Genomic DNA, 22,506 nt, shown 5'->3' on the forward strand with positions numbered 1-22,506 from the left:
TGTGTTGAGCGTGTGGCTCCTGTGTCCCTCGCTCCGGAGCCTGCCCGTGTTGCACCAGCACGGAGGGGTCACAGGGGACAATCGGTCTCCACGGGCGTTTTTCTTCCAAGGTGGGGGGATGTGGGTGTTTGGCCCTTTAAAATTTTCACTTACACTCATCATTGAAAATGTAAATATTGGCATATAGACCCATACAAATCTTAGGCATACATTTTAAATTCATGGCAGAAAAAGTCCTACATATTGTAGGGATAATCAACCCAATATTGTTATAGTGAATTTACCTCAAATTTTCTGGATTTCACTTAGAAATTATAATATTTTTTGAGCGGTCAGTAGATGGGACGTCTCTCTTTAAAATCACGTTTTTATAACCTGATTCAATATTCTCATGGAAGCTGCAGCGTTCTGGGTAATTCTGCAGGAAGCAGAGACCTTGAACGTGAGAAGGCTCCCCTGGCTGCTGAGGCCGCTGAACGTGGTCATCAAAGAACGCGGAGCAGACGCTGTGAACAGACGAACCCGAAGAACAAGCACACGGATCACAGAGCGAGCCAGCGGAGCTGGAAAACACAGCCCCTCCTGGGGATCCTTTGCATTGGAAATGAGCGTGGATGATGAATATTGATGGCGAGGGGTGGCTGAGCCGTCCCAGCGCTGCACCAGCCCCGTGCACGCTCGCGGGCGCTCTGCCCGTGTCGGGGTGGGAGAGACGAACAAAGACAGAGGAAATATCTGTGTGGAGTCTTGAGTCTGGGCAGGAGCAGCCCCAGGTTCCAGTGTAAGCTGGGGAATGAGCTATTAGAGAGCAGTGTAGGGGAAAGGGAGCTGGGGGTCCTGGGGACAGCAGGGTGAGCATGAGCCAGCACTGGGCCCTTGTGGCCAGGAAGGCCAATGGTACCTGGGGTGGGTTAGAAGGGGGTGGTCAGTAGGTCAGAGAGGTTCTCCTGCCCCTCTGCTCTGCCCTGGGGAGACCACACCTGGAATCTTGTGTCCAGTTGTGGCCCCTCAGTTCCAGAAGGACAGGGAACTGCTGCAGAGAGTCCAGCGCAGCCACCAAGATGCTGGAGGGAGTGGAGCATCTCCCGTGTGAGGAAAGGCTGAGGGAGCTGGGGCTCTGGAGCTGGAGAAGAGGAGACTGAGGGGGGACTCATTCATGGGGATCAATATGGAAAGGGGCAGTGTCAGGAGGATGGAGCCAGGCTCTTCTGGGTGACAACCAGTGACAGGACAAGGGGCAATGGGTGCAAACTGGAACACAGGAGGTTCCACTGAAAGAGGAGAAGCAACTTGTTGGGGGTGAGGGTGTCAGAGCCTGGCCCAGGCTGCCCAGGGAGGTTGTGGAGTCTCCTTCTCTGCAGACATTCAAACCCGCCTGGACCCCTTCCTGTGGAACCTCAGCTGGGTGTTCCTGCTCCGGGGGGATTGCACTGGGTGAGCTTTCCAGGGCCCTTCAACCCCTGCCATCCCGTGATTCTGGAGGTATCGGTGTTCATGAAGCCCGGCCCGCAGCTGCTCCCCAGTGACTCTGCTGCCAGCGCAGGGAAAACCAAACAGCCCCGAGTCTGCAACATCATTAACTGGACACTCCACAGTTTGCAAGGACAGCGTATTGCTGGTGACCAGAGCATCTTTACCTGCCTGCTGCCACCTTCCTGTCCTGTGGGACACGACGTGCACATTGCCACAGCTGTCGTTTCCGAATGGTTTTGGCAGCTCTACTCGGCGTGGAAAAATCCTTTGCCCTTCTCTGCACCTTTCGTGCGCGATCATTGATCGCCCTTGGAATGAGTGGAGCTCCTGGCCGCATGGCGATGCTTATAGTGTGACATTTCCCCCCCTTTCATTGTCCCTTTATGGCCCGGGGCTCTGCTCGCAGGCCGCCCCGGGGGCAGCACAGGCACAGACCGAACGTGGCAAACCCAACTTTCTCCTTCCCGATCTCCCCCCTCCAGTTCCTCCAGCTCTGCGCAGGGCTCGGCCGCCCCCCGGCACCCCGACTCGGGCCCTGCCGTGATTTCAAACCGCAGAATCACCAAAACAGGACCGGAGGAGACGGTCAGGGGTCACCGCATGGTCCTTGGCTCTCCAGCGCAATTAACGGCTCAGAAATGGCTCCTGACAGCTGTCAGTCCGACCCGCACTCCGAGCCTCCAGCGGCAGTGATTCTGCATCGCCCGCGTGGGCCGGAGTTCCAGCGCCGCGTTATCCTCGGGGGCTTACAACGCACTTCCTACGTTCTCATCTAAACGCTGCCGCTGTGTTTACGAGCAGAAGTTGGTGCCCTGTCTCCTGTTACAGCCGCAGCAGGGTGACCCTTCCTGCGGCAGTGCCTTCGGCGGTGTTTGAAGATCACTGTCACCTCTCTCCAGCCTTCCAGCCCCCGATGGAAACCTCCCCGACCCCGTTTCTTTCAGCCTCTATGGTTTTGCACGCTTCCCCTTGATCTCTTACCAATCTTGACAAATGGTCCCTGCAGACACAGATGGATCTTGTTGACCCATCCAAGGTCTCTTGAGGAGTTAAGTTTTGTACATAATTCCCTGAACCCTCCTTTCCCGTGTTTTAGAGATACTCTTTATGTTTCCCGGTTGCTATTCGGACACCTTGCATGCTCCCTGCAGCTCCCCAAACCCCTCGCTGAGCCCAGGGGCTGCTTTACCAGCTTCCTACACACGTCGGAACGGATCAAATCAGACCCAGCCCGTTCGGAAACATCCAGCGTGCAGAACAAATCTGTAACCTTCTGTTTTCTTATTTTAGCCAGAGTCCTCAGCCCTTTTCCGCTGACATTTGCTGTCAACCATCTGATCGCAAGTGACCTTTTAAACGAAGACTGAAGCAATAAACATGATTGCATGCTCAGTTTTTCGCTCGGACGCAAGCGCTCGCTCCCCGGTGCGCGGTGGAGCATCCTTCTCTCCATTTCCTCCTCCCACCGGTGCAGCTGTGGATTCCTTCTCCTTCCCCTGCCTTGTCTCACACTGTTTGTCCCTCGCTGTGTCACCTTTGGGCCCGGGCTGCCCACGCTGGGCAGCACAAGGAGCCCCGGCGGTGGCTGCGAGCGACTCCCAATACCCGTGATCCCAGAGCACACCAAGGGTGCCGGGACAGGACCCTCCCAGAGCACGGGAATCCTGCGCCTTCGCAGGCTTTTCTTCGGGAGAGCTGTGTTAATGCGTAAGACATGGGAATCTCCCCAGTTTCCAATGGCAGGGGGAACGTGCAGCGGCACTTGGGGATGGCCGGTGTCCTTCTGCTCGGTATCGCTGCTCCTGAAACTGCGAGGGCACCTCCTGCCTCCCCCACAGCCCAGAGTCACCAGAGCGATGGAACCACAGACGGTTTGGGTCGGAGGGACCTTAAATCTCCCCCAGTCCCCCTGCCATGACAGGGACATCTGCACCAGCTCAGGGTGCTCAGAGCCCCGTCCAGCCTGGCCTGGGATGTCTCCAGGGATGGTTCAGCCACCACCTCTCTGCCCAACCTGGGCCAGGCTCTCACACCCTCAGCACAAACAATTTCTGCATCATGTCCGGCCTCAATCTCCCGTTTTAGTTTAAAACCATCACCCCTTGCCCTATCAAAACAGGTCCTGCTCAAAAGTCTGTCCCCATCTTTCTTATGGGCCCCTTTTAAGCACTGAGAGGCCGCACTAAGGTCTCCTGGAGCTTCTCCTCTCCGGCTGAACCCCCAGCTCCCAGCCTGTCCCCAGCAGAGCTGCTCCAGCCCCCTTTGCCCGCTGGTGCAGGTTCCCCATCAGCTGGTCAGGCAGGCCCTGCCCTCGGTGTGGCTGTGCTGGGCGCCCCGAATCCCCCCTGTCCCCCATGTTCCTCAGCACAGCGCCCAGAAGGGTCCGCGCCATGGCCTCCCCGGGCACAGGTGGGGCGGACGGGTCAGCAGTTCCCAGGATCCTGCTTTCTACCCTTTCTAAAACGGGTGCGATGTTTCCCCTCCTCCAATCCCCAGGGGCTTTACCCGAGTGCCGGGCTCTCGGAACCCACAGAGCGTGACCAGGACACTGCCCCTGGGGACCCGCGGCACTCCGGACGTGTCCCCTGGGGTCCCACGGGTCTGTGTGTGTCCATGTTCCTCGGGTGGTCACGATCCTGATCCGCACAGCGGGAGGGACCTTGCTGCCCCGGTCCAGAGCCTGACAGTGAATGCTGAGGCCAATATTAGAATGTCCACGGGTCCCGGTTCTCCTTTTGGGGTGTGACTGTCCCCATTTAACCTCACTCCTCTTATTTTTGCTTCTACCCCCAGGTTCTTCCCTTCTTTCTTGGCAATCCCCCCCTCCCCATGCGTGTGACCCACGGGTGCTGAGCTCTTCCCTGTGACAGTGACAGAGCCCAGGGAACGGCAGCAGATGTGCCAGGGAGGGCCAGTGGGACATGGGGCAAAGGTTCTTCACCCAGAGGTGCTGGACACTGAACAGGCTCCCAGGGAGGGGTCACGGCCCAACCTGACAGTGTTCAAGAAGAGACTGGACAGGGTCCTCAGACACACGGGGTGACCTGTGGGGTGTCCTGTGCAGGGACAGACGTTGGACTCCGTGATCCTGTGGGTCCCTCCAGCTCAGGACACTCTGTGATCTCACGATCCTGTGGCCAGCAGCGATGCCAGCGCCCCCCTTTGTCACCCCGTGTGCCCCACGCTGCTGCAGACCTCACTGACACACCAGACCGTGCCAACACACCAGACCGTGCCGACACACCAGACCTTACTGATGTACCAGACCTTGCCGACACACCAGACCATGCCGATATACCAGACCTTGCTGATAAACCAGACCTTGCCAACACACCAGACCTTGCTGACACACCAGACCTTGCCGACACACCAGACCATGCCGGGACCCACTCCTGGTGCTGTCATCGCTAAGCTGGAAGGAACGTGGCAAGTACGTAAAATGAAATCCCCCCCAAATAAACTCAGTAATTTTACATGGGCCTCTCTACACTCTTAGGGCTTGTACACTGCCTTTTATAGATCAAGAGAGAGCTCCTACCTAGCAAAACCAGCTTTTGCTGCTTAGACTTTGTCCTAGTGAAGCTCCCTGCAAATAACAGTTGTTTTAGTAGAAACACTCCCTCTTATACAAAACAGAAGTCATAGAATGATGGAACCACGGGATGGTTTAGGTGGGACGGGACCATTAAAGCTCCCCAGTCCCCTGCCATGAGCAGGGACATCTTCACCAGCTCGGTGCTCAGAGCCCCATCCGGTTGCACCTGGGGTGCCACCCCAGCCCGTGAGGCTCCCCGAGCTGGGTTCGTGACGCGGAGCTGCGCTCGGACAGACGGACGCGCGGGTGCGCAGGAAGGAGCTGCAGACGCCCTTTGCGATGATGCTCATTCCTTTATTGGTGTCATTGCCAGTTTTCCAACGGGCGCTGGCGCTTTCTGGTCCTTCCCAGCACCGGGTCAAAGCTACATTACAGCAGGTCAGGAGGTGTCCATCCAAAGCCAGAGGGTGATTAATGACCTCTCTCCATACAGTATGTATAATATATATATATTTATAATATGTCCTGTATATTCATATGTATAGAGTGACAAGGATGGGCCACCATACAGTAAACTTCTGATTTCTAAATAAATCACCAGAGCAACAGGCACAAAAATTTGGTCCTAATCAAGGCCCCTCACCTTGTCAATCAATCCAGAACAGACCCCGACCCACCCCCTCGCAAAAGAAATCCAAACCTGGAACCCAAGGTAACGAAACGATTTAACAACCAAAACAAGCCCCGTCCCCCCCGGGAGTTTCCCCTGTACAGCCCCTCACACCGACAGTGAACAGACCCCTTGGCTACACGCGCGCACTCACACACCTACACGCGCCCGGGCAAACACACGCACCGACGCACAGAGACCGCAGAACATTGCAAATGTACACCCGAGGCAGCCGCCGCGCAGGGGCTGCGGGGGCACCCGAGCCGGGGCAAGCGGGAAAACGCCGCCGCCAGCTCGCCCGGTCCCCGCTCGGGTCACCGGCGTCTGCTCGCGACCTGCCCGTGTTTGTGCCGCGAGGCGGCCGGCGGTTGGTGGCCGGCGGTTGGTGGCCGGCGGTGGCGCAGGGACGGAGCGGGTGCCGGACCCGCCGCAGACGCCATACGAGCGGCGCTGGATGTTGGGAGCGGCTCGGCCCGTCCCCGGCGCTGGGCACACGTGTCCCGCGCTGTGCTCTGCTGGAAGGGTGTCCTGTGGTGCCACCGCCACCAGCTCAGCCCTGCGGAGCACACCCACCCTTCTGCACCGCTCCACTGCCGGGCAAGCCGCGGCAATGAGCGGAGAACCAATTACATTGGAAGAGACCCTCAAGATCATCGAGTCCAACCATTAACTCACCCTGGCACTGGACACCCTCAGCTCTCGAGATTTGCCTCCCTTATCCTGGACAGAGAGAGTGGTGAAAGAGACTCTGTCACCGGTTCACCGCCTCAGGGCCCCACGAGCCGCTGATTCGGCTGAAGATGAACTCGGGGCAATTCAAAAACAAGGAGGAAAATACATTCCCACGGGCTGCCCGGCAGACGGCTTCTCCCCTCTGGGGTCTGTGCTTCCCGACCCGGGCTCCCTGAAGCTCCCCTGGAACTGAAACAAGGAACAGGGCCTCTCACCCCGCGGGTTCCGCAGGGCAGAGCCAGCTCGCTCTGGGGATGCACGTGGACAACCGGCTCAGCGGTGCCTGCGGGCAGGAGCTGGCCCCGGAGCAGCACGGACCCACCTCCGGCTCCCGCACACCCTCCTGCGCCCCCTCCCCAGGCCGAGCGTGGCTGGACCGGCTGCTGCCCTGCGGAACGAGGAGCGATGGACAGACAGCTCCCCCACACCGCCTGCTGCTGCGTGGGACACGGGGACACGGCGGTCGGAGGGCAGACGGTGTTAGGGGCACTGGTGGGGGGGAGAGACGGTGGCAGAGGGCAACGATCAGGAGCAGGACGGTGTGACAGGGATGGACAGAGGCCAGAGCAGGAGACGGGCTGGGAGGCGGCAGGAAGGGCTCTGGGTGCCCCAGTGAGCAGGGGGTCGCTCCTGCTTGGTGGGACCTGCGCTGCTCTCAAGCAGACGCAACTGACACTCCTGGTCAAAGGGCTCATTGAAGATGTCCCTGCTCACTGCAGGGGCTTGAGCTGGATGACCTCTGAAGGTCCCATCCAGCCCAAACTATTTTATGATTCTATGGTTCTGCTCCGTGTCTGTGCCTCGTTCCCTCTCCCTCCCGCATGCAGGAGCCATCAGCGTGAGCAGTGACTCTCTCCATCACCCCAAGACATGGTCCCTACCTGCAATGTTCTCTGACCTGCCTGCCCTGGGCCCGGCCCGAGTCTCTCCCTCCGAAAACCCGTATCCTCCCACGTCAGCCTGCAGGTCTCTCCCTCATTCATTAGGATCTTGCCAAACAAATGGATCTTGCCCATCTCCGCACATCTGGAAACCATCCCAGGGAAGGCAGAGCTGCTGGCCTGGCCGTGCCAGGGATGGTCTTCAGCACGGACCACCTGCCCTCAATCCAACTGCCGAAAGCTGAACCTTTAGGAGCCCCGAGCCACGTCCGGGCGCCCGCATGCGCTGCTGCCTGGGACGGGTTTCAGATCGCCAGCATGGCCTCGTGGCTTGTCCCTGTCCCCTTACCCGTGACTCACGTCTATCCCTCCACGACCCACGCCATCACCAGGAATGATCTCCCAAGCCCACGGTGACCTCCACGTGGTACAACCCAGCCCGGGGGACAGCGACGCCGATCGCTGCTCCAGGCATCACCGCCATCGCACTAGAGCGTTAAACCCTTCACCGCTTCAAACACTGGCTCAGCGCTGCTTCTTCCATCTTGTCCTGCACTCTCCGTTGCCTTCAGCTGCCAGGATGGTGGAGACTCCCCTCTGGATTCTCTCAGGTAGCATCGCTCCCCAACTGCGGGCGTCTTCGGGAGGGGACGGAGATTCCCACCTCCTGTGCTTGCTGTAAGGAGCTAAACACCCTCATAGGGACGGGAGCTGGGTGCCAGGTGACGGGACAGGACTGGACTGGCCATCTCCAGAGCGCGGCACAGGTGGACAGAGTCCCGGCACCACCAGGACTGACACGGTTTGGTTGATCTGCAAGTCCTCTCTGTGGATGGAACCAGCGTTTCTGGGTGCCAGCCATGCCCAGAAGTCAATGAGATGTCATTGCTGCCACCAGAGCTGGAGAGTCCCTCTGGGCGTCTCACAAACCCAGTGTGAGGAGCTGCCACCGCAAAGTCCCCAAATCCTTGTAGAAGTCACCAGACTCCCTGGAATCGCAGCACCGGTGTCGGGGACAGCCCCACCGGTGTCCGGGACAGCCCCACCGGTGCCCGGGACAGCCCCACCGGTGTCGGGGACAGCCCCACCGGTGTCCGGGACAGCCCCACCGGTGTCGGGGACAGCCCCACCGGTGTCCGGGACAGCCCCACCGGTGCCCGGGACAGCCCCACCGGTGTCGGGGACAGCCCCACCGGTGTCGGGGACAGCCCCACCGGTGTCCGGGACAGCCCCACCGGTGCCTGGGACAGCCCCACCGGTGTCGGGGACAGCCCCACCGGTGTCAGGGACAGCCCCACCGGTGCCTGGGACAGCCCCACCGGTGTCGGGGACAGCCCCACCGGTGTCGGGGACAGCCCCACCGGTGCCTGGGACAGCCCCACCGGTGTCCGGGACAGCCCCACCGGTGCCTGGGACAGCCCCACCGGTGTCGGGGACAGCCCCACCGGTGTCAGGGACAGCCCCACCGGTGCCTGGGACAGCCCCACCGGTGTCGGGGACAGCCCCACCGGTGTCGGGGACAGCCCCACCGGTGTCAGGGACAGCCCCACCGGTGCCTGGGACAGCCCCACCGGTGTCGGGGACAGCCCCACCGGTGTCGGGGACAGCCCCACCGGTGTCAGGGACAGCCCCACCGGTGTCGGGGACAGCGCCACCGGTGTCCGGGACAGCCCCACCGGTGTCCGGGACAGCCCCACCGGTGTCGGGGACAGCCCCACCGGTGCCCGGGACAGCCCCACCGGTGTCCGGGACAGCCCCACCGGTGTCGGGGACAGCCCCACCGGTGTCGGGGACAGCCTCAGTGCCTGCAGAAGCCACCAGAGAAGGGCCCGTGGCCCCCCTGCAGGCTCTGTGGGGCGCGATGGTGAGCGGTGACCACCCGGCAGTGTCCCCATGTCCCAGCCACGCGCGGGGGCTGCGGCAGTGGCCCGGGGGTGGCGGGGAGCCCAGTGTCCCCGAGGCGCGCTCGGCGTGGTGCCCGCTGCCCGCCTCGGGCGTCCTCCAGTCCCAAGGCGCCTTCTGCCTCGGCGCATCGACCACTCCATAAATAAATACGTTAAATAAATAAAGTGACAGATCTGGATGGGGCAGGAAGGGGCAGAAGGAGTTGGGGCAGCTCCCCTCGCCCCGGGGGCTGTTCATGAGCGGCTCACACAAACACACGAGCACACAAAGTAGCTGAAGACAAAGACGAACTGGGACCAGTGGAGATGCTGCCGGCTGGGGCCCCGGCCTGGGCCGTCGGGGGACAAGGGGCTCCGGGAGGTCACTCCTGAGCTGGCATCGTGGTGGCGCGCGGGGAGCTGGCGGCGAGGGACACATGCGTGGTTGAGGACGGCAGCGACCGCGGCGTCTGGCACCTGGGGCGGGATGGGAAGACTTCATTTCCTTCTCCCCCCGCCTCCCCTTTCCCCAAAACCCACCTGTTGTCTCAGGCACCTACACGGGCAGCGCCGAGGGACACCCAGCGCTGGGCAGGACGAGACCTCGTGTCTCAGCATCCGGGGTGTCTGTATCATCGAGTCGCAGGATGGCTTGTGTGGGAGGGACCTTCCCAGCCCCCCCGCCCCCTGCCATGACAGGGACATCTGCACCAGCTCAGGGTGCTCAGAGCCCCGTCCAGCCTGGCCTGGGATGTCTCCAGGGATGGTTCAGCCACCACCTCTCTGGGTACCTGCCCAGGCTCTCACCACCCTCAGCACAAACAATTTCTTTCTCCTTTAGTTTAAACCATCACCCCTTGTCCTGTCACAACAGGCCCTGCTCAGAAGTCTGTCCCCATCTTTCTTATCACCCCTTTTAAGCATTGAAAAGCCGCACTAAGGTCTCCCCGGAGCTTCTCTTCTCCAGCTGAACCCCCCAGCTCTCTCAGCCTGTCTCCAGCAGAGCTGTTCCAGCCTCGGGTCATTCCTGGGGCTGCTCTGGCCCCTCTGCAGCAGCTCCGTGTGTGTCCTGTGCTGAGCTGCATATGATGATACACAACACCCTATTTTTAATTCGCATCCAACAACCATCAGCAAAGCGAGGTCAGCCGTTTGAAACACATCACACCCCAACAACTCATGGCCAGTTCCGCCCCAAAGGAACAGGGGGTTTGCTGCGGCTCCTCCGCCTGCCCCGAGCCCGCAGACCGTCCCAGCGGCACATCCCGCGGCCCCCGCGGCCCCAGCGTGGCACTCACCAGGAGCGGGACTTCCTCACCCGCGAGGCCGCCGGCCGCTCCAGCAGACTGTCCAGGCGCATCAGCCTCTCCAGGTGGAGAGCCCGGGGGTCCTGCTCCGCCGGGTCCCTGCTCCGCTCAAACTCAAAGATGGCTGGGGGGGACAGGTCCAGCTCCAAGAACATGATGTTCTCAGCCTGCAGCGGGACAGGGCAAAGGGAAAGCCACCACTGGGAGTCACCGTGTGGCAGAACACGGCACCAGCTCCGGCAAGTCCACGCTGCCAAGAGAAGGTGATGGGCACACCGGGCAGCGGGACCCTGCTCTGGCTGTCGCAGTCTCAGGGTTGGCCCCAAACTGGAGCCCGGGTCCCTGCTCTGCTCAGGCTCTGCTGGTCCTTCCTCAGACTGCACGGCCCCATCCCTCCCAACAGCAGGAGCTCCAGCACCGCTGGGCAGCAGCTCAAGGACCAGCTGAGAGCACGGCCACCCATCCTGCCACGTGGGAGGATAAAGCTGGCGGCTTGATCTGACCTATCTCAAATCAGTTGCTGCTTGTTTATTCCATTTCCTCTTCCACTGTTCATCCAGCCACCCATCCATCCACCCAAACACCCATCCATCCACCCAAACACCCATCCATCCACCCACCCATCCATCCACCCAAACACCCATCCATCCACCCATCCATCCATCCATCCCAACACCCACCCATCCATCCACCCAAACACCCATCCATCCACCCATCCATCCATCCACCCATCCATCCATCCACCCCAACACCCACCCATCCATCCACCCAAACACCCATCCATCCACCCATCCATCCATCCACCCAAACACCCATCCATCCACCCACCCATCCATCCATCCACCCAAACACCCATCCATCCACCCACCCATCCATCCATCCACCCACCCATCCATCCATCCACCCACCCACCCATCCATCCATCCACCTAAACACCCATCCATCCACCCAAACACCCATCCATCCACCCAAACACCCATCCATCCATCCACCCAAACACCCATCCATCCACCCAAACACCCATCCATCCATCTACCCAAACACCCATCCATCCACCCAAACACCCATCCATCCATCCACCCACCCATCCATCCACCCAAACACCCATCCATCCACCCACCCATCCATCCACCCAAACACCCATCCATCCACCCATCCATCCATCCACCCCAACACCCACCCATCCATCCACCCAAACACCCATCCATCCACCCAAACACCCATCCATCCACCCACCCATCCATCCACCCAAACACCCATCCATCCACCCATCCATCCATCCATCCACCCCAACACCCACCCATCCATCCACCCAAACACCCATCCATCCACCCATCCATCCATCCACCCAAACACCCATCCATCCACCCACCCATCCATCCATCCACCCAAACACCCATCCATCCACCCACCCATCCATCCATCCACCCAAACACCCATCCATCCACCCACCCATCCATCCATCCACCCACCCATCCATCCATCCACCCACCCATCCATCCATCCACCCACCCACCCATCCATCCATCCACCTAAACACCCATCCATCCACCCAAACACCCATCCATCCACCCATCCATCCATCCACCCAAACACCCATCCATCCACCCAAACACCCATCCATCCATCTACCCAAACACCCATCCATCCACCCAAACACCCATCCATCCATCCACCCACCCATCCATCCACCCAAACACCCATCCATCCACCCACCCATCCATCCACCCAAACACCCATCCATCCACCCATCCATCCATCCACCCCAACACCCACCCATCCATCCACCCAAACACCCATCCATCCACCCAAACACCCATCCATCCACCCACCCATCCATCCACCCAAACACCCATCCATCCACCCATCCATCCATCCATCCACCCCAACACCCACCCATCCATCCACCCAAACACCCATCCATCCACCCATCCATCCATCCACCCAAACACCCATCCATCCACCCACCCATCCATCCATCCACCCAAACACCCATCCATCCACCCACCCATCCATCCATCCACCCAAACACCCATCCATCCACCCACCCATCCATCCATCCACCCACCCATCCATCCATCCACCCACCCATCCATCCATCCACCCACCCACCCATCCATCCATCCACCTAAACACCCATCCATCCACCCAAACACCCATCCATCCACCCATCCATCCATCCACCCAAACACCCATCCATCCACCCAAACACCCATCCATCCATCTACCCAAACACCCATCCATCCACCCAAACACCCATCCATCCACCCATCCATCCATCCACCCAAACACCCATCCATCCACCCAAACACCCATCCATCCATCCACCCAAACACCCATCCATCCACCCAAACACCCATCCATCCACCCATCCATCCATCCACCCAAACACCCATCCATCCACCCAAACACCCATCCATCCATCCACCCAAACACCCATCCATCCACCCAAACACCCATCCATCCACCCATCCATCCATCCACCCAAACACCCATCCATCCACCCAAACACCCATCCATCCACCCATCCATCCACCCACCCAAACACCCATCCACCCATGCACCCATCCACCCACCCAGCCATCCCCCCCTCCCATTTACCCAATGACCTCTTGTCCCCCAGCAGCCACTGGTGCCCTCCCACGTACCCGGTAGCGAGGATGAGACCCCATGGCCATGGCCACGCGTGCGTACTGGCTGATGGGTCTCTTGTACCCCACGGCGGAGGTCGGCCGCTTCTTCATCTGGTTGCTGTTTCTGAGAAATACATTAAGAGGGGAGCATACGTTAGAGAACATGGATCCCTACTGAACACGTGTCCAAACAGTGATGAACGGAGCTCGTCCATGGGGAGTGAAGGGGCGCCCTTCCTGCTGGGGCTTGGCTTGGAGATGATTTCCACCCGTAGGCACCTGCGACCATCCCAGGACCCCTGATGTCCCCCAGCCCTGGGAACAGGGACATACCCTCCGGTGGGCACCAGCGGCTGGAACTTCCACTGGTCCTCCTCACCGTCGAAGTACAGGCGGTTCATGATCTTGTTCTTCTCTTCTGGTGGGATGAAGTTCTCGATGATCAAGTACCTGAGCAAGTGAGCGGCCCAGCGAGAGACGGAGCGGGAGAGGATGGGGTTAATGTGACAAGTGACAGAAAACAGGTGGGAAAGGGAGAGGAAAGGGATGTCAGGAAGAGAGGGAGACAGGGAAATGGGAGAACATCCAGACGACGGAGACAGGGCAGAAATGGAGCAGTTGAAGCAATAAATGTGGCCAACAGAGAGGTGGGAGAGGGAGGGCAGGGATGGTGAGGACGAAGGCTCTGGCAGCTCTGGCAGCTCTGGCAGCCTCCGACCCGCTGCTCCCCACCAGGAAACAAAGGAAAACTCAATGGTGCAAAACAGACCCAAAGGGAATCTTTTTTGTCCACATTTGGGGGGCAAATTGAGCAGCTGCAGAAAATCGTTGCGAGTCGATGAGCTGCTTCATGGAGCCACTGGCTTTTGAAAGGTTGGAATTGTGTTTGAAAGAACAGGTAGCAGAATTTTCTTTCTAGTAAAAGTATAAATATTTTATCTTGAACATGTTTATATATATGTATATGTATATATATTTGTCTAGGTGGGGTTTTTTAAAGACATTGAATACGCTCATTGCTCGAGGTGAAACCAAACCCAGCGAGGGGCTGGACCCGCAGCTGCGGCTCCTGCTGGGGAAGCGCCGCCCGGCTTTGCCGTGGTGCCAGCAGCTCCTGCGGCGCTGGGGCCACCCCACTCCCCCAGGCTGCTCTCCCTGTGCCGACAGCGCTGGGGACCGGGCAGGTGTCCCTGTGCCCTGGGGGGACACTGCGCTCCAGCCCCCACCGCCACGTCCCGTCACTCACTCAGCCACAGCCACGGTGCTGCCGCGCTCGGGTTTCTGCTCGTGCATTTTCTGGTTTCTCTCCTTTGGCAGCACTGTTTTAATGCTCTTGCACGCAACGCGCCCCGCTCCACGGGGTAAGTCTGTCCTACAGCTTCTGCCACCGCTGGCAGGGCAGGCAGCGCTCAGCCGTCCCTGTCGGCAGGCGCATCGCCCCCTCCGGCGGCACACCCACTGCTGCTCTGCGCACCCCAGCTCGCTCTGTGCACCCCACTCTGCCCTGTGCACCCCAGTGCTGCCCTGGGTACCCCAGCTCTGCTCTGTGCACCCCGCTCCACCCTGGGTACCCCAGCTCGCTCTGTGCACCCCACTCTGCTCTGTGCACCCCAGCTCTGCCCTGGGTACCCCAGCTCTGCTCTGTGCACCACAGATCACTCTGCAAACCCCAGCTCCACCCTGTGCACCCCAGCTCTGCCCTGGGTACCCCAGCTCTGCCCTGTGCACCCCAGCTCTGCCCTGGGTACCCCAGCTCCACCCTGTGCACCCCAGCTCTGCCCTGGGTACCCCAGCTCTGCCCTGTGCACCCCAGCTCTGCCCTGGGTACCCCAGCTCCACCCTGTGCACCCCAGCTCTGCCCTGGGTACCCCAGCTCTGCCCTGTGCACCCCAGCTCTGCCCTGGGTACCCCAGCTCCACCCTGTGCACCCCAGCTCTGCCCTGGGTACCCCAGCTCTGCTCTGTGCACCCCGCTCCACCCTGGGTACCGCAGCTCTGCCCTGGGTACCCCAGCTCTGCTCTGTGCGCCCTGCTCTGCCCTGGGTACCCCAGCTCTGCTCTGTGCACCCCAGATCACTCTGTGCACCCAGCTCCGCCCTGTGTACCCCAGCTCTGCCCTGTGCACCCCGGCTTTGCTTTGTGCACCCCAGCTCTGCCCTGTGCACCCCAGTTCTACCCTGTGTACCCCAGCATTGCCCTGCTCACCCCAGTTTAGCTCTGCACACCCCAGATTGCTCTGTGCACTCCCACTCTGCCCTGTGCACCCCAGACCACTCTGTGCACCCCAGCTCTGCTCTGCACACCCCAGACCACTCTGTGCACCCCCACTCTGCCCTGTGCACCCCAGTTCTGCTCTACACACCCCAGATCACTCTGTGCACCCTCACTCTGCCCTGTGTACCCCAGATCACTCTGTGCACCCCCACTCTGCCCTGTGCACCCCAGTTCTGCTCTGCACACCCCAGATCACTCTGTGCACCCCCACTCTGCCCTGTGCACCCCAGTTCTGCTCTACACACCCCAGATCACTCTGTGCACCCTCACTCTGCCCTGTGTACCCCAGATCACTCTGTGCACCCCCACTCTGCCCTGTGCACCCCAGTTCTGCTCTGCACACCCCAGACTACTCTGTGCACCCCCACTCTGCCCTGTGCACCCCAGTTCTGCTCTACACACCCCAGATCACTCTGTGCACCCTCACTCTGCCCTGTGTACCCCAGATCACTCTGTGCACCCCCACTCTGCCCTGTGCACCCCAGTTCTGCTCTGCACACCCCAGATCACTCTGTGCACCCCCACTCTGCCCTGTGCACCCCAGTTCTGCTCTGCACACCCCAGATCACTCTGTGCACCCCAGTTCTGCTCTGCACACCCCAGATCACTCTGTGCACCCCCACTCTGCCCTGTGTACCCCAGATCACTCTGTGCACCCCAGTTCTGCTCTGCACACCCCAGATCACTCCGTGCACCCCAGATCGCTCTGCACATCCCAGTTCTGCTCTGCACACCCCAGCCCTGCTCTGTGCACCCCAATCGTGCCCTGCACACCCCTGCACGGCAGCTCCGGGGCAGGGGGGATGCACCAGCACCTACTTGAGCTTCAGCTCCCGCGTCTGCTCGTTCTGCGCCTCCTCCAGGTCCTGCCGCACGCGGATGTACTCGTCGTGCTGGTCCTGGATCTCCGCTTTCACGGCCTGCAGCTTGGCGTACAGCTGGGAGAGAGGAGCCCTCAGCCCGCGGCCCGGGGCTGCGGGGCCCAGGGGGCGCAGGGACGGCTGTGTCCCCCTGCCACGCTCTCACCTTCTTCAGCTTCTTGGTTTTGATCTCCACCTCCTGCTGCAGGGAGGTGAACGTCTCCCGCAGCTCCATGGTCTCCTCGTCCCGCAGCATCATCTCCTGCTGCATCTCCCGCTCCCGGCGTTTCTGCAGCGCGGGGGGAACGCTCAGAGCGGGGAGGGGGGACCAGCCCCCGGGACACTCTGGCACCCAGGCCCCCGCGCCGGTACCTGCTCGGCTATCTCCTGCCGCTTCAGCTCCAGCATCTTCTGCTGCTCGTTGGTGTGGTCCACAATGGTCCTGCCGCCGATGAGCAGCTTGCTCTCCATCGCCTGGGGGGGCAGGTGGGCGGGGGTCAGCGCACGGCCCCACGGCGCTTGTCCCAGGTGTCACCCCCAGCCCTGGTCCCTGTCCGGGGCACCCTGTCCTCCCCCCACTTCGGGAGGTGGGAGCTCTGGTGTGGCACGTGCTGCGGCCCCAGCGGACGGGGGACACGGACACCCGCCGGCCCAGGGCTGGTTCGGCACCGCCGGGGGCTGCAGTGGGGGAGCAGGCGCCGTGTCCCTCCACGGGGACGTGGCACAGGCCGCTGGCACCGAGCCCGGGCTGGTTGGGGTCCCGCTTCCTTCCGCACAGCTGCGAGCCCAGATGTGCAGCAGCTGCCGGGACCGGCCCCAGCCGAACCGGGGTTCTGTCTGCTCTCCCTCGCGCTGTGCGCACACACGCTTGTGTACAGCCCCAGGGCACACACATGAGAGCACACCCAGGTGTGCACACCCCATGCACACACACATTAGCACACGCATGCATGCCCATGAGTGTGCACAGGGATGCGCGCACGCGTGCTGGTGTGTGCACACACTGAATACACAGGCATACACGTGTCGGTGTGTGCACACTCTGAATACGCGCACACACGCATTCTGGTGTGTGCACACACTGAATACACAGGCATACACGTGTCGGTGTGTGCACACTCTGAATACGCGCACACACACATGCTGGTGTGTGCACACATTGAATACACAGGCACACGTGCTGATGTGTGCACACTGAATACACGCACACACACATGCCAGTGTGTGCACACACTGAATACACGTGCACACACTGAATACACGTGCACATGCATACCAGGTATGTGCACATATTGAATACACATGCACATGCTGAATACATGTGCACAGGTGTGCTGGTGTGTGCACACACTGAATACACATGCACACGTGTGCCGGTGTGAGTACACACTGAATACATGCACACATGCGTGCCGGTGTGCGCACACACTGAATACACATGCACACGTGTGCCGGTGTGAGCACACACTGAATACATGCACACATGCGTGCCGGTGTGTGCACACACTGAATACGCGTGCACAGGTGTGCCGGTGTGTGCACACACTGAATACACATGCACAGAGACGCAGGTGTGTGCGCACCATGCACCGTGTGTGTGCGCACCATGCACCGTGTGTGTGCGCACCATGCACTGTGCGTGTGCACACCCGTGCAAGATGCGTGTGCAGCCCCGTGCCCGCCCGCAGCCACGTCCGTGTCAGGGTGTCAGTGGGACGGAGCGGCTGGCACCGGGGAAGGGGAGGGCGGGGGGCTCAGGGGCACGAGCAGGGATGGATCCAGACGTCCCCGCACCACTGCACATGGCTTTAAAAATTAATGTCCCCGCCAGCGCCTGCGGCAGCACCGCCCGTCACCGTCACCGTCACCGTCACCGTCACCGTCACCGCCAGCTGCTGACCCTCACATACCAGCGAGTGCCTGCCCTCCCCCGCGGGTGTGTGCCCTCGGGGTCCCCCTGCACCCCTCGATCAAGGACCCCACATGCAAAGCTCCCCTGTGAGACCCCCACGGCCGCTCAGCACCACAGGGCGCACCTCCCACGGGTGCCCCATCCAGCCCACCCTGCACCCCCAGCCCCAGCACAGGGCCCCCCCAGCCCTGTTGCCTTCGGCCAGTGCCGCTGGCGGGGGATCCTGCCGGAAGCCACCGGGGTGCCGGGGGGGCTGAGACCCCCGAGGGCAGCCCCTCAGCCCCGTGCTGTCCCCCCGCTGCCAGCGCTCCCCATAGCAGCCGCACTGGGGGCACTGGGGTGCTCTGGGCCCTTCGCGCCCCCTCTTCCAGAGCCGGTTCTTGGTCCCAGTCACACACTGTGATAGCAAATGTCCCCTACGCGCTGCCGGGGGCGGGGGACGGTGCTGGGCCCGGGCAGGGTGCTGTCCCCTCCCCACAGGTCCCCACGGGATCAAGGGGTCTCTCAGCCCTGCTGATCTCACCCTGCCCAAGCACTCGTTCCCTCTAAGGAAATGAGTCCCGATGTCCTTTACCCTGGCACAGATGGAAGGTTAAGCCTCTCACGGAACTCATTTCCGGCACCCAAATAACGTCCCCCGCTCTTCCCCACCCGCTGACCCCGGCAGCTGCCAACGCCGTGGGGCGCGGGGCTGCGCACAGCACCGGGCAGGGGCTCCGCCGCACCCGCCTGCTGCACAGCTGGGTGCCCAGGTGCACATCTGGGTGCTGATGTGCACGTCTGGGTGCCCAGGTGCACATCTGGGTGCCCAGGTGCACGTCTGGGTGCCCAGGTGCACGTCTGTCGGGGGCTCAGCGTCCCCCCGTGTCCCAGCCGGGCCCCGGCAGTGCCACACGGCAGAGGCAGCGCCCACATCCACGAGTGTGACAGAAAGATGGGACCCAGCGAGTGTCACCCATGTGTGAGGCACCCCTTGTGCCCCCCGGTCACTGCGACCGCCTGTGCCGTGGTCACTATGGAGACATCAAACGTGTGAGCAGGACATGGGTCTCTTTTGACGCCGGTGCCTCCTTGCTGGCTGTGCCGTGTGGTAGAGCTGCCCCTGGGCACCGGGGGCCACCGCGTGCCCCCCACAATGTCCCCTGGGCAGGGCCCTGGCAGTGCCTGCGGTGACAATCACAGCTGGTTCTGTCCCCACCGCTGGCCCAGGGCGGGGGGGTGGATCTTTGCCCCCAGGGCGACACCTCGCTGGTGTGACCATACCGCACCCCACGGTCCTGCAGGCCACCGAAGGGGACGCGGCGTCATCGCGCCTCCAGCCCTGCCCGTTACTCAGCAGTTACAGGACACGCGGTGGCCCCGAGCCAGCCCGGCTGCACCGTGCCGGACGAGGCCACCGCGCGGGACGGCTGCCAGCCACAACCCGCGCTGCGCCGCCGCGGGGCACCGGCTGCGGAGCCCACCCCTGCGCCGGGCATCCTGCTCTGCCGGGACACCCCAGGGGACACCCGGTATGGGACATCCGGCATGGGACACCCGGCATGGGACATCCGGCATGGGGCACCCGGCATGGGACATCCGGCATGGGGCACCCGGCATGGGGCACCCGACAGGCCACACAGCAACCGGTGTGCCCCCACGGCTCTGCCCCAATGGCACGTCGCAGTGTGAGCCCCCATACCCATGCAGGCATCCAGGCCACGCATCCCTGGACATGACCATGCATCCTTGGGCACGGCCACACGTCCCTGGGCACTGTCATGCGTCTCTGGGCAGGGCCGTGTGTCCCTGGGCACGGCTGTGTGTCGCTGGGGCTGCAGCCAGCCTGGCTCTGGCCATGGAGGAGGGTCTGACCGCTCCCCCCTGCTCAGCCCCCGAATCCGCCGGCAGGGACCGACACCCCAGGTGTGTCCCCTGGAGGCTCCGTGCCAGCTCCCCAGCCCGGCCACCACGTCCCGGCCACGGCAGTGATGGAGCGGCTGTGCCCAAATGTGACACGGTTGTCAGGGTGCCCAGGTTCGGCCCCACTGCCATGGGGCTGGGACCCCCCAGCCTAGCCAGGAACAGGAGCAGGGCTGGGGGGGCAGTGGGACAGCCCCCGACCCCCAGCATGGCTGCAGGGGCTGCAGCCCCAGCCCCTCACACTCAGCCCCACGTCCCCGAGCATCCCTCACAGGGCGCCAGAGACGTGCGCCCACCCACCCTGTTCTGGCTTGGGGGTGCCAGGAAGGATTTGAAGTGGGGGGCACACGGGGGTCCCTGCAGAGCTGCCAGGCGCTGCCCGTGGGGCTGGACAGGAGCGGGGGGCAGGCAGGGACGGCAGCGCCGTGTCCCCAGCCCCAGCCCTGGGCGTGTTCCCAGGGCCACCGGGGACGAATCTGCAGCATCACTCCCCGCCCCGCGCCAGCCGCTTTGTTGTGCCGAGGGCATGGGGGCTGAGCACGGCACGGGGGCTGAGCACAGCACGGGGGCCGAGCACGGCACGCTCGCGCCACCAGTGACCCGCTCCCCATGGCCCTGCGTCTCCGCGCCCCCAGGAGCCCCCACGCAAGGTCCCCGCGCAGGTGGGCACCCCCAGCCACAGGGGCTGCCCCCGGACACCCTGCTTGGACACCTCGCTGGGGAGCCCACCCTGCCTGGACACCTCGCTGGGGAGCCCACCCTGCCTGGACACCTCGCTGGGGAGCCCACCCTGCCTGGACACCTCGCTGGGGAGCCCACCCTGCTTGGACACCTCGCTGGGGAGCCCACCCTGCTTGGACACCTCGCTGGGGAGCCCACCCTGCTTGGACACCCTGCTCGGGCCCATCCGAGCCCCCCACAGGGGCAGGAGGCAAAGCAGATCTTCCCCCAGCGCCACTCGCAATGGCGCGGGGTGACAGGTACCTTGTACTTGGTGGCCAGCAGCTCTGTGGCCTCCTGCTCCTTGCGCAGATCCTCTATCATCTTCTCCTTCTCCTGCAGAAGCTTCTGCTTCTCCTCGCTCACCAGGCTGTGGTCATCCTGGATCGCGGCTTTCTCCTCTTCCAGCCTCTCCTTCTGCTCCTTCAAGTAGTTCTCCATGTTCTTCTCCAGGCCTTCCTCGTTGTCATCCTCGCCTTCATTCTCCGTGGCACTTTCTCCATCCGCCGCTTTCTTCCTGCGGCTGCTCCTTCTCCTCTTCTTCCCCAGCATGCCGCGTTTCTCCAGCTGGGCCTTCAGCCGGACGATCTCCTCCTGAAACTCCCGCAGCAGAGTGTCCTTGGGGTCCTCGTTCACCCGGGGCTTGTTCTTGATGTTCTTGGCCCTGTTGGCGAACCTGAGGGTGGAGAGGCTCTCCTCGTAGCTGTGAGAGGCCGGGCCCAAGGTGGCCACCATGATTGTCTTGGCGTTGCCGCCCAGGGAGTCCTGCAGCAGGCGGGTCAGCTTGGAGTCCCGGTAGGGGATGTGTGTGCTCTTGCCGTCCACGAGGGCGGAGATGACGTTGCCCAGGGCAGAGAGGGAGAGGTTGATCTTGGACGCTTCCTTGGGGCGCTCTCCGTGGGCGCCCATTTTGCTCTGGCGCTCGCTGCCGGCCAGGTCCACCAGGTTGAGCTTGCCCACGCGGATGTGCTCCTCGCCGTCCGGCCCCGTCTCGCTGCACTCGATGGTGATGAGGAAGATGGCGTGGGAGCGGGAGCTGTGCTCGTTCATGTTGGTGCTGCCCACGGAGCGCGTCTGGCTCCCCAGGTTCATCACGTGCTCGATCTCCTTGACGTTCTTGGTCACGAAGGAGGAGAGGTCCTTGATGTACACCCCCGTCTCAGGGTTCTCCTTCAGCTCCAGCTTCTTGCTCTGGTCCTTGGCGAGGAGGTCCCTGATCTCCTCCTGGTAGATCTCCAGGTACGAGGCCCTCACCAGGTACTGCTGGTTCTGCGAGCGGGAGATGTGGGTGAAGATGTGCTCGAAGGAGCTGGGGATGATGCCCCGCTTCTCCGGCTCCGCCCAGGCCCCCTGCATGGTGTAGGTCTTCCCGGTGCCGGTCTGGCCGTAGGCGAAGATGGTGCCGTTGAAGCCCTGCAGCACCGAGTCGATCAGCGGCCGCACCGTCTCGTCGTACAGATCCGCCTGCTTGGAGCTGGCGTCGTACACGGCGTCGAAGGTGAAGGTCTTGGGCAGCTCCCCGGGCGCGGCGCGGGGGTTGCGGATGCTCACCTGGCCCAGCTTCACGTCCAGCTCCAGGACGCGCTCGTAGCCCGCGGCCTCCTCCTTCCTGCTCATGGGCCGGCACCGGGCCACCACCCGCAGCGCCTCGCAGCCGCTGCGGGGCTTCCCGGCCATGGCGGCGGCGGGGGGATCAGCCGCGCCGCCCCCGCTGCAGCCCCCGGG

The 22,506-nt window shown here is 62.2% G+C and overlaps 1 protein-coding gene across 1 annotated transcript; it reads right to left on the minus strand.

The window, feature by feature from the left end:
- Positions 1 to 5,341: 5,341 nt before the first annotated feature.
- KIF3C (kinesin family member 3C) lies at positions 5,342 to 22,506 on the minus strand. The gene is made up of 8 exons (XM_065833701.2): positions 21,046 to 22,506; positions 16,620 to 16,721; positions 16,414 to 16,536; positions 16,207 to 16,325; positions 13,448 to 13,564; positions 13,130 to 13,238; positions 10,473 to 10,648; positions 5,342 to 9,651 (listed from the first exon to the last, which is right to left on the minus strand). The coding sequence occupies exons 1-8, from the start codon at positions 22,456 to 22,458 to the stop codon at positions 9,558 to 9,560; spliced, it is 2,253 nt and encodes a 750-aa protein (XP_065689773.1). The 5' UTR covers positions 22,459 to 22,506; the 3' UTR covers positions 5,342 to 9,557.

Source organism: Patagioenas fasciata, chromosome 3 (genome assembly GCF_037038585.1).
Source record: "Patagioenas fasciata isolate bPatFas1 chromosome 3, bPatFas1.hap1, whole genome shotgun sequence".
Taxonomy (NCBI): domain Eukaryota; kingdom Metazoa; phylum Chordata; class Aves; order Columbiformes; family Columbidae; genus Patagioenas; species Patagioenas fasciata.